This window comes from Diabrotica undecimpunctata, chromosome 4 (assembly GCF_040954645.1).
Source record: "Diabrotica undecimpunctata isolate CICGRU chromosome 4, icDiaUnde3, whole genome shotgun sequence".
Classification (NCBI taxonomy): Eukaryota; Metazoa; Arthropoda; class Insecta; order Coleoptera; family Chrysomelidae; genus Diabrotica; species Diabrotica undecimpunctata.
In genome coordinates this window covers 144,282,567-144,295,544 of record NC_092806.1, presented here as the reverse complement: position 1 = coordinate 144,295,544, position 12,978 = coordinate 144,282,567, and the positions used below count along the sequence as shown (strand labels likewise).

Below are 12,978 nucleotides of genomic sequence, written 5' to 3'. Positions count from 1 at the left end.
GTAAGAACTTAATAATTCCTTCTACAGTGACCTCTACTATAAAGTAGTTAAAGCTTACCACCAATTTAAGCGAAAACGTAATTCTGCTTAAAGAAGAATAGACCACTTACGCAAAAATTTTTCAGATATTTTAATATTTTAATTTTAACGAATAATTTAAGACCTAAATTTAAAAAAAATCGTAAAAACTGCAAATGTTTTAAAAATATAAACTTCCCGTGACGTACGTCGCAGACCAATAAGATTAGACAGGAGTAGTGAGTGGCCCTGGCACAATATTCGAATGTGTGTCATAATTGTCATGCACTTGTCAAAAATTTGCAATTACACCTAACCTCATTCTTTCTAGTGAAGATATTTTCAATATTTTGTGTTTTTTCCTTTGGTATTATTTCTTTTGATTAACATGAACAGTGAAGACTGTATTGAAAAAACTGACTTCTTTTTAAGAGAAATTCCAGATATTAAAATTGGGTAAGAAATATTATTTCACAACCTTACATAAACTTACCCTTTTACTATTTTAGCCAAACTGCTCCCTTAAAAAAGAAAATCGTAAAGGAAGAATTGCAGTATCTAACATTGCCTGAGCTCATTCAAGAAAAGATATTAGACACGTTAAAATACATCCATGGACCTGTAAGTATGACACCTTTTATTAAAGGTTACTCTGGTTTTAAAATGGACAAATCACACTTTCACTATTCTCCAATGGTATATCTTCAAATTATATTGTTACTGCCACTATTAGGGCCGTCATGTTTTCATGAGATATATTGTACTTGGTTCCCTAATCCAATTCCAACTGCCTAGTAAATTTACTTATTATTTTTTGCTATCTTGGTTAAATTTTTACCAAATGGCAGTGGTAATATTTAAACAAAAAATATTCACATGCAGTTTATTAACAAAATAAAACTGTATCAATTAAAAGAAAAGTTTATTTTTGAAATTTTTAGTCCTTCATAGATTAGTTACAAATGGAAAGTTTTGAAAATTAACGAATGTACATGCCCTTTATTCATGACTATACTTCTCTTTTCAATGAAGGAAGTGTGCAACAGTAAGTTTATTTGAGCTATTAATACTGAGAGGTAGGAATTTTTGGGTTGTATCTTTCTGACAATGAATCTGCTAAAATATTCCCAAGCGAAGCCAACAAACTATACTTAAGCTTGTATACTAAGATTCTGCTTAAATTTCTCATCAATAAATAATTACTTACATCTTTAGTGTAAGTAAAGGAAGATAAGAAGATATATTAGGATATGATCAATATTTCTGTTCCCTTTTTAATACTGAGATTTTCCAATATTCTATATAGATATATGACTTGTGGAGATATACTATTTAGTTAAGACATTATGAGACACAATACCAGTTCATCTTCAATTTGTAATTACCAGTGCCTCTTTTTTCAATGAATAGTTATCATTTAATGTGGTTACTAAGATACAGTTGTCAGGATTATTCTCTTTCAGCAGTTCAGAAAAAGTTTAAAATATGTTTAATATTATTTAAATTCTATTATAACAAATGGTATTACATTTTTTCTTCAATGTTTTACTTTAAAGAAAAAACCTTTGAACTATTTGATTTTTTAGGATTTCAAACTTAGTGACATTTCTGACTATGAAGAATCAAACTCCAATCTTCTTAAAAAGTACTGGGTGGGACAAGGCTCTCTAGTAGTAAAAGGAGGTGTAGATTTTTCACAAAGTAGGGATCAACCAGAAGAAGAAGCTGAACGGTTGAAACAGTTTGGTCTTATGAGATTAGAAAGGTAAGAATATAAAATAATGTGTTTTTATATGTAAAAAATAAAAAACTACCTGCCACATGCCTATAAATGACTGTATTAGTTACTGCTATAAAGGAATATACATTCTAAGATAGAAATGTCATTGTTGACAGCCATCATACTTTAAAGGAAATATATCTTGGTTTTTTCTTCTTAATCTTTACTCCTAATTCTTGATAAGCATCACTAACATTGGCTGAAGAAGTTCTTTAAGCATATCTTAGTATTAGAAGTAGGACGGTATACTAGTAATTTGCAATCCATTATTTTTAATACTCCGTAAAGCTTTTTCAAATGTTTCTTGAATAGCAGCTTCAAGTATAGGCCAAAGACCATCGGGACAATACACAACACTCTCTTACCTCCCTATTTATACTAATGATTCTGAATATTTGTTCATTGATATTAATTTTTCCATTTAGCAACTAAAACAGATTTCTTAGTAGACACCTTCATCTCATAACTTAATGTTCCATAGAGTATATAACATTTTTTGATTATCTATGTGATTAGTGCCATTTAGAAATCTACAAAACCAAGGAAAGATCCTTGTGTTGATCATGACACTTCTGTAATAGAACTTGATGAGAAATCAAAGCCTCTTTCGTCCCCATTCTGCCTCCAAATACAAACTGGCCTTACCCTACTTCTTCACACTTTTTTATGATATGTTGTTAAGTATCTTTAGTAAAACTTTAAATGCTTGACTCAAACGATTTAATAACATGGTCATCTAGATCATCACAGATCTTACAGCAGGACATGTAACCCCATAGGTCACTTGCTAGCCATTTACTTCCATGAAAGAGTTAATTTTACTGGAATAATGTCGCAGTTGCCAAGTAATGTTGTGGATAGTACTCCAATCACCTTCTACAAGATATCCTCTGTCCCTTGTATTTTGAATACCTTTTATCCATGTGTTTCAATGTCGTCCTATTTTTCTTCTCTCATAAGGTGGCCAATCATGAATTAATTTTCGTAGCCTATTTTCCAGCATCTGTTTCACATGAATATCTTATTTGTTTTTCTATTTGTTCTAGTTTTTTGACAGTATCTCCTCCAATAATTTATTTTTAAGTATCAGTTCAAACTATTGTCTGTTAACAAAATCTCCAGAGCCAGATCATATTCACATGTTACCCTAATAACACTACCTTCTCAATTAATTTATGTGCCATACAGATCGTTTATTCACATCTTTAGCCAAAATTGATTAGTCATCAGCAAACAAAAAGCTGTATATATTTGTGGTCTAATACAGCAGTGAAAGGTCTCGAGCTCTAAATGATGTGAGTGAAAGAACTTTAAATGAAGAGATGGATTGAGTTCTTAATCCTGTAACATAGTCAATCTAGTGGACACAGACCAAAATTAAAAACTGCTTAGAAAAAACTATATTTTTAGCAAATGTTTCTAGAATATCGGAATACAAACTGATAAACTTTAATTACGAACAAAAAAATTGTGTTATCAGTAAGACTGCTAGTTTTTAAATTTTATTTTCTATATATTTGAAATTTAAAATAAAATCCTGCGAATCCTGGTAATTTTTATTGAAATTAAATATTGCTAAAGTAAGTTACAACAATGTAACAAATGTAACGTAAAATTATTTCTGGGAAAATATTATACAAATGGAAATTACTATGTAAGAAAAAGAAGTCAATAACCAAAAAAATAAATGCTTACAAAATGAATATTGTGGATTTTTCACCTCTGCTTTCTCTTACACTTTCCATGTGATTTTTTAAAAATCTTATTAAGTTTCTGACTGATACCTGAGGAATCTCTGATCATGTGTTTGAGCAAATCCCGTAGTTCTCTGATGAAATTCATTCATTCACCATTCATTCATAATCTGTGGTAACCCTGGATGATCTGAGCTAGTGTGACATCGAGCGTTATAATGCCGATGTTGCTAGTGTATGAGAAACATGGTCTTAGAGAATATCTTAAATGTATCCCTCTGCTGTCCAAATCCACTCTTCGTTCACCACCGGACATGCACATGAGCTCTGTTTTTCATTCGAAAAAGATGCCATCCCAAAACATGCATGATCTATCATTACAGTTTCGATAGTGCACTATTGGAATACAGATGCAAATTTGACTCTCGCGAAAGAATATAATTATAATCCATTAGAGAAGTTCCCAATTTATGTGTTTTCTAGTAAACTCTAGCTTGTTTCTTACCAACCAGATAATGGTTGTCAACTGTAGCCACCAGTCTCCTGGTATAGCCAATATGACTTTTAGGGAGTTATATTCAAGCACCGGCACCAGTACAGTCTATTGACTGTTTACCCAAGACTATTACCCAATAGAAAAGATGCAATTATCGGACTGCCACAATTAATGATGTATCCATCCATCCATATATTCATGTACTACAATTCGACTAATAGGTCAACTTTTAAAACACTTTGGCAAGATTACCGCCAAATTTATAGAAGGCATATGCACTGCGTAATCATTATACATTACATTCCCTATTATATACAAATTTGGATGACTTTACATCTTGTTTATAGTAATTTCGCACAAAACCATTCATTCATTTTTGCTTGCTGCGCAATAAACATCAGCTTTTTTAATTGGTTCTTTTAATAAAGGGATGCAAAATTAAATTGCTGAGAATAAATCACAATTTACCAAGTGAGTCGATTTTTTTATTCGTAAGTGTATATAATATGTAAGTGTTTACATGTACCTTTCTCTATTTACTTTTTATTTGTTACAGTTATGGATTTCACAGAAACCACTGCCTGGAGGCATTCGAATATTGCAAAGGTGATGTTGAAGATTCCATATATTTGCTCTACCAAAAATATTTCAATTTTGACGTAGCACCAAAAGAAATCGAACACGGACTGTCTAAAAAAGAACTTACAGAACAACGGGATGACGAGAGAAGTTCCTTAGAATCAATTTATGAAAAATCATTTAATATCAAAACTGACGATGTTTGGATTCAGAATTTGAAAATGGAATATCTCATAGACCTATTTCACAACAAAGAAATAGTAAAAAAGAAAGTTATCGTAAAGGATAAGAGGGAAAAATGCAGGAATTTGCTTAGGGGTAATTGTAAATTTGGTGCCAAGTGTAGGTTTTCACACGAAATAGAACCGAAAGTTGAAAAAAATGTAAACTCGCATTTAGAAGATTTTGTATTTGAGTTGGAGTTTCGATTTCCTAGGATAACCCAATACCCCTATGAACCTCCTTTAATATTTTTAAAAACTAACGCAATACTACCTCCTTTAGTTAATCTTCATATTTGTAAGAGGTTATACGAAGAAGCTAAACTGCTAGCCGAAGATGGTATACCTTGTGTATATACAATTACAGAACTTTTACAAAACGAAGAAGAAATAAAACAACATCTCAAGGAAGAAGTAAACTTTTTACATCCAAATCAAAAACTGTTTGCAGAAAAAAAATATATTGAAAAGAGGGAAATAAAACCAAGTCATTATCAAAAAGGTAGCAATAATAGGTCCAACAAAAAGTTATTATCATTAGAACAATTACAGAAAGACGACAAAAAGGTTATAGAATCGTTTTACACAAAAGTCAAAGATGAAAAATATAGGAAGATGTTAAATATTAGGAAAAATCTGCCTGCTTGGAGCTTACAAAAAGATATTTTGAATAGTATTAATCAATCCCCGGTCGTCGTTGTTAGTGGAGAAACAGGATGTGGAAAAAGTACTCAGGTACCCCAATTTATTCTTGACGAATGGATAAAAAATTATAGCAACGACAATAGACATGTAGAAATCGTTTGTACTCAGCCCAGAAGGATATCAGCAATAGGTATGTATTATAAAATTGCTCATACACCCCACCCTAAGCACCTATTTTATTTAATAGATTAGATATAAAAAAGGATAAAATCAAAAATGTCTACTAGACCAGGGCAGATCTGTTTTGAGGTGGATGTTACAGGTGGCATTCTGATTTTTGCAGAAATAGTTAAGTGATAACTTCAGTAATAATGATTTACTTAATCGTAATGAAATAAATTAGCTATAATTTTTAGCCTTTAAGATAAGCCTTTTCGTATTAAATGTTTTTCCACCACTTACATTGCACTTAGGACCTTCATAATTCGCCTATAGAAAAATTCACATTCAGATGGCAGCGTTCCAGAGATAGGCCTGTACTTTCTATATGCCAGAAATAACTACATTGTTGTCAGTTTTTAATCGTACCTACAATCGTACGTTATGGGCCGGCTCCTATAAAAGAATTATAATTTCGGAAATATTTATGAATGTGAAACGGAAAAATACTACATTTTTTTAATTATATAATTTTTCTGTTGGTATTTTAAAAATAGAAAGTTATATTTCGGAAATCTGGTCTTTTCGGAATTATATCTTGTGTTCAAAATTGTTTACAATTCGTGGAAATGAAATAATTATTTGTATAATCCGTTTTTGATCTTAATGTCCTTTTAATGACACACTTTCTCTACCTGCATTTACAGTTACAGACATTAAAAAATAATTTAGAATTAAAAAAATATACCTATTTATAAATTCAAAATTATTGTCTAATGCCAGCAATTATAAATTCAGGTAAATACTTGAGAGTCATTAAAAGAATTTTCAGTTGATATCAGACGTTTGTGTCGTGTCAGTGTCAAAATGGCCGCGAGTGTAATAAAATTCAAAAACGGTAATTTGTTAAATAGTGAATGCAAAAAAATAGTGTTAAATGTTTTTAACTATTTATCAAACAGTAATAATGATAAAAGTGTATCAACAATAGTGCGGGAAGTTTCTGCTATGACTGGAGTCTCTGAGCGAACGATATTCCGATATAGAAGTGAAAGTGAAAATGGTCCACTCGTAACTCCTATAAGAAAAAAAAGAACCGGTTATTTGAATAGTCGTGAGAATAGATATGATGAAGCAACTCGGTCTAGAATAAGACAAGTAGTGCACGGTTTTTTTATGGACAATATTCCTCCAACCCTTGACGTAGTACTAGAAAAAATTAAGCAACTGGAGCATCTTCCGAATTTTTCCAAGAGTACGTTGAGAAGACTATTGCACGACATGGGTTTTATATATGGCAAACAAGGTAGAAATTCAATATTAATAGAAAAACAAGAAATAGTCGCTTGGAGGCGTCACTATCTCCGGGAAATAAATAAACTGAGGAACGAAGGAGCCAATATCATTTATATGGACGAATCATGGGTTAATACTGGAATAACCAATGGGCAAGTATGGCAAGATACAACAATAAAAAATAGCCGACAGGCTTTCGTAAATGGACTTACCACAGGTTTAAAAACTCCGACCGGAAAAGGACCAAGATTTGTTTTAGTCCATGCAGGAAACAAAGACGGATTTGTTGAAGGTGCTGACATCACTTTTCTTGCCAAAAAAGGTGCTGAAGATTACCATGAAGAGATGGACGGAGATCTATTTGAAAAATGGTTTGAAGAGATGTTAATACCGAATCTCCCAAAAAATAAAAAGAATGTCATTATCTTGGACAATGCATCTTATCACTCTAGGAAATTAAATTTTCCCAAACAATATTGGGTGAAACGTCAAATTAAGGAGTGGCTCTATGAAAAGGACATTTATTTTGAAGAAGATTACTTAAAAAATGAACTTCTGGAAACTGCTAATGTATTTAAAAATATTTATGACAAATACAAAATTGATTGTATTGGTGAAAAATACAGGAATCACAGTGACGAACAATGCCGCGTAGATGTACATATCTTAAGACTTCCGCCTTATCACTGTGAACTGAACCCAATAGAAATGGTGTGGAGTGAAGTGAAACGGTACGTGTCCTCTAAGAATTCAAGTTTCAAACAAAACGACGTTAAAACATTGATTTATGAAGGTTATGATAAAGTACAGAACAATGGACATTGGAAAAATTACGTCAACCATGTTATAAAATTGGAGAATAATTTTTGGACAGTAGACAACATTCAAGATGACATTGAACCTATTAGAATTTCATTAAACGATGACTCTGAAGATGAATCAAGTTGTTTTTATTGAAATTCTGTAAAACTTGCCAATTTTTTTTACATATAAAAAAGCACTATACCTATCTAACGTACCTACTCTTTACGATTGAAATCGGATTATTTGGGTGGCCTCAGGAATGTTTTAAAATTATAAACAACTTTTTGGCTCATAAATAGAATATCACGGTAACTGTTAGTTTAAATTAAATTCAAAAAACAGCGTTGAAAAGACTTGGAAATATGCTACTTTTAAAAGAAAAGAAGTTGAATTACGAGCAGTCGTTCCTAAGATACATATAACACTATTTACTTGTCAAAGAAACAGGATTTCTTTTCCAAATGCGACGTTTTAAGATGTCCAACAAACGCTCGATCGGCTTTAAATCCCGGCTTTACGGTGGCCAATAAAATCTTTCAAATTGAACCTCATCAAGGTAATCATTCACTATTCTATCGATATAATCTCGAATATATCATATCCAATATGAACGGCAAATATCATAGTATACCAGCAACTCTTTCTCCGAAACACGAGCAGGCCTCTTTTACCAGTACTCGTTTAACAAACTCCAAAATTCTCTCCTCTCTTTCCTATACGAACAATCTCCTGAGACCCAAGTATTCTTTTTACTTGGTGTCGCAAATATTTTTAATAGTTATAGTTCTTGTGACTTACTCACTTGGACTTTATAGAATTAAAGAGGTATTCGACTTCTCAACTTTGACCTATCTCTCGTTCCACCTTTCAGCCACCCTTTTCTCACTATTAACAAACTGGTACTGGTGCTTCTTAACTGACTACACAAAACTTCAAATGCTTCTTTCCACTGCCCATCACATAATAATCTTTTCCAATCGAAACTTTCAAACATTCACTCTCATTCATCCCCATTCCAAAACTCGCTAACCAATCAGAAAATTACTATATCCCGCCTCTCATTATTACATCAGAAAAACCCAAAGAATCGTTTCTAAACAAATTTCTTTGAAAATGATAACGGTTTTATCTCATACTTTCTAAATACAATAACTACCTGGTGGCTTTGGCCTTTCTAGCGAAACAAAACAAAAGACTTTTAAAATATAATATCTACAAATACCGGGAAACAATTGTCTATAATGTTTTTCAGTCCTTCAAGGTAAAACTCATTATGGATAAACTTCTTCTTCTTCATGTGCCGAGCTCGATTATCGAGCGTTGGCTATCAAATTGGCTATAGTACTTTTGTTGACGGCAGCTCGGAAAAGAGATGCAGAGGATCTGTTAAACCAATCTCTCAGGTCTCTAAGCCATGACGTTCTTCTTCGACCTGGCCCTCTTCTTCCGTCTACCTTGCCTTGTATTATTAAATAGAGTATATTATATCTCTCTGGGTGGCGCATAACATGGCCAAAATATTCAAGTTTGCGATTTTTAACTGTTTCGACGACTTCCGTAACTATGGATAAATCCACTGCTTAAAACTAACTTATAACAAATATTTACAAATCGATATACAATGCTTTGCAAACTTATGTGCCCGCGTTCTATAACAAAATAAATTTTTTATTCCTTTATAAAGAATTTTTTAAGTAAAAGTTTTTACTTACTATTTATTCTTTGCAGGTGTGGCAGAAAGGGTGGCTGATGAAAGAATCGAAAAAATAGGAAATACTGTCGGTTATCAAATAAGGTTAGAAAGCAAGATGTCTTCCAGTACCAGACTAAGTTTTTGTACAACAGGGATATTGCTAAGGAGGTTAGAAAGTGAACCGACATTACCAAACGTTACCCATGTAATAGTTGACGAAGTTCACGAGCGTAGCGAAGAAAGGTAAACAAAATTAGTTACATATATTTTTGAACTTGATACTTTTGTTCTACCACCAATGATATTACTTGATTGGAAAAGATTTTATCTTATTTCATGTATTTTTGGGCTTAGATCTCGTTTCCTACACTGGTTTGTATTAAGTGCTACTGTTATTCATATTGTTATATAGTATGTCTCTTAAGATCACCACTTCGTTTCATCTGAAGTGCTTTCCTTTTCTTCTATTCTCATGGTAGTATATTCTGCGTTTACCTCTTACTCTGTAAATTTGTTTACTTTTGTAATTTCTCTTTGTCTCCAGTGATCTGTCACCTTTGTAATCGTTCAGATTTATTAATGTATCTGTTATTTTACGACATTCCGCAACGTTTGGAACAATAATATTAGTAAATCATGAGTGAAACACCGAATATTCCCAACCAACTTAGTCATAATTTCTTAGAGAGTAGATTAACTTTTGTTGGACAGTGTATTAAACTGCAAGCCCATAGAACATTTTTAATGGTTCATTTGACCCAGCATCATTCTATGCCGCCAATTGTTATCAGCATATTATACACAAAGCATGGCGGTTCAAATTAGAACCTTAGATACTGACTTCTGTCAAACTACAGAAAATGAGGAAAAATTTTTCCGAAAATAAAAAATTTTCCCTGCTCTTGGTACTAATATTTTTGTACGGCATTAGGTCGCCGGTCATTATTTTTGTATTAACTACCTAAGTTATAAATGCCGTACAAGTATTTGGCAAAAAAAACTTACCCCTTTGACTGGGAAGTTTATCTTACCTATGACTCACATGTACCGATAAGAATTGACTGCATAGTTTCTTAAATTGTTATTACATATTTTAGTATTGGTTTATATGTGATTTATTCTGGGTCAAATGGCCCATTAAAAACCTCCCATTGGGTTGTAGACTATATGTATGAGTGAATGTATCTCTAAACATTTCTTTATATTTTGCGACTAATTTTTTTCATACATTTTAGCGATTTTCTCCTTTTGATCTTGAAAGAACTCCTTCAAATTCGCCCAGATCTAAAAGTTATCTTAATGAGTGCCACTGTAAACGCTTCTTTATTCTCCCAGTACTTCGGTGATATTCCGGTGATTGATATTCCCGGCAGAACTTTCCCCGTGGAGCAATATTTTCTCGAAGACATTTTGGAAACGACTGGATATGTCATGGAAGACGGTTCGGAGTATTGCAGAAAGTTGAAAAAAGACGAAGATTATTTGGAAATAATGATGAGCGCGAATGAAGTTGGTTATAGTAATCAGAAGCCCAGGGATAATGTTAAAGATGAAAGTTTAAATGCAATTCAGGTTTTGGCTAGGTATCAAGGTAAGTACAATTTGCATAAATGATAAGAGTGAACATTTTTAAAGCACTTCTAGTGTGTTTTCGTTTACAATTGCTGCCTGAAATACTTCTTTTTGGTATTCAAGATATTTTTGAATTCATACCTTACTCGATAACCTTACTTACGAACACGAATATTTCTTGACGCTTTTAACACAACGGTAACACTGATGAAGTGCCATGTGATACACATTAAAATCTTCCCTGTAGCAGCTCCCGCATTTTACTTTCACATGTGCTCTTATACTTTTTCTCTCACACATACCAGTACACAGATATCCTCTAAGTTACATAGTTTACGTGTGTTTTTTCACTCAACTCTATTTCAAATTAATATGAATATTACCATTTTTTATATAAAAATGTGGATGCAGAAACATTGTCTTGAGATTAAACGATTGATTGGGTAGAATTGAATGATTGGTTGGTTTGGTTGAATAAAAGAATTGGCATGTAAAAATTGCGTTTCAGAAAATCAATTATCTGATACAGAAGAAGATGAGGAAGGAATAAATTACAATGATACGATCATTTGTTAATCATCTTATTTACACTGCCAAGCATAAAATTAGTGTCACACCGTAATTTGAATTTATTTTAGAAATTATTATTCTTTTTTAACTATTTTCGGTTGTAATATAGTTTCCCAATGGATTGTTTGAAAAAAATTGTTATTACTGCTGTTTCGATAGGCGTTTGAGATAAAAAGAGCCCGTTACCCTATTTACTAAAAATCATTATCTGCATAGTAGAGGTGTGCTTATTAGTTCTTTTAGACGAACTAGTTCAAGCGAACTATTTCACAAAAATGAACTAGTTCAGTGAACTAGTTCGCGAAAGAACTATTTGTAGGACCGAAATCGAAATCCAACCCTAACATAATTGGTTGCCAGATGTCTCGTCTTATCATCACACAAGCTCGGCGCCGGCCGCGCGTTTTCTTCGGTTTTCAGTCAGTCTTTCACTCTTTCACTACCGTACAAGTAGTTCGCGTTCGGAACCATTTCTTTCGATCGTATGTTTAGGTTTAAATGTTTTAAATTTATTTCTCAAATGTTTTGCAAATAACATTTTTTTTATTTGCAAAAAATTATTAAGATTTGTTTTTTATTAACCGTTTTAAATATAAATATGGTTCACGTATGATTTATTTTTATATTTACGTATTCTCATAGGTATCTATATTAGGTTATTTCTAAAAGAACCTTACAAAAAAAATCAGTGAATTTTTTAGGAACATTAAATAACACATTTTCATTCTCACTTTTACATAAAATTATATTTTATGTAGATGCATCAATCATTTTAACCACAACTTAAAATTGTTATTTCAAAATTACAATACGAGAAACAGTACAGCATGTCAACGTTCAAGCCAGTGCATGGGCATGGCATAAGATCCGAACCATTATGATATTAAGATAAAACTGTTTATGTTATTGTCACGTTCATAAGAATTATGATCTGTTATCTGAGACTAATCGGCACTTCTTTTTTTAAACTAGTCAGTCGGTCAGTCCATCCCATTCACAAAATAATAAATATATGATCTCATTCATTCATTATTTTCTTCTTTAAAAGTTGAGACACAATTTATAATGCAAATCGTTCGCAGTGAACTAGTTCTATGAAAATTAATGAACTAGTTCAATTAGTTCAGTTTAAAGAATCGTTCATTTGAACTATTTCGATGGTGAACTACACATCTCTACTGCATAGTTTTTGTTTCAGTGGTTTTAATGTCAATTGTAAATTGTTTGTGTAGTGTTATTATTGTCAGTGTATTGCAATGAGTGTAAGTTCTATTGTGGAGGCGTTAGAAGATGGCCATATAAGCGCGAAACTGCGAAAAACGTTGGTGTAAGTCTCTCGAGTGCGCAGCAAGTGTGACGATAGTACGAAGAGACCGTTCTGCTTACTCGAAGACCTGGTTAATGTCAAGGCAGAATTACAATAGCTAGATATGATCGACTTCATACTGCTC

General features: G+C 32.4%; 1 protein-coding gene across 1 annotated transcript in view; it reads left to right on the top strand.

Annotated features, from left to right (window-relative positions):
* The first annotated feature begins 287 nt into the window (after positions 1-287).
* Positions 288-12,978, top strand: part of LOC140440138 (putative ATP-dependent RNA helicase DHX57) — a 30,322-nt gene continuing 17,631 nt past the window's right edge. Inside the window, exons 1-6 of the mRNA XM_072530435.1 lie at positions 288-474; positions 528-639; positions 1,605-1,783; positions 4,545-5,623; positions 9,421-9,628; positions 10,621-10,976. Of these exons, the coding sequence (XP_072386536.1) occupies positions 407-474; positions 528-639; positions 1,605-1,783; positions 4,545-5,623; positions 9,421-9,628; positions 10,621-10,976 (2,002 nt within the window). The 5' untranslated portion in view covers positions 288-406. The remainder of the gene's footprint in view (positions 475-527; positions 640-1,604; positions 1,784-4,544; positions 5,624-9,420; positions 9,629-10,620; positions 10,977-12,978) is intronic.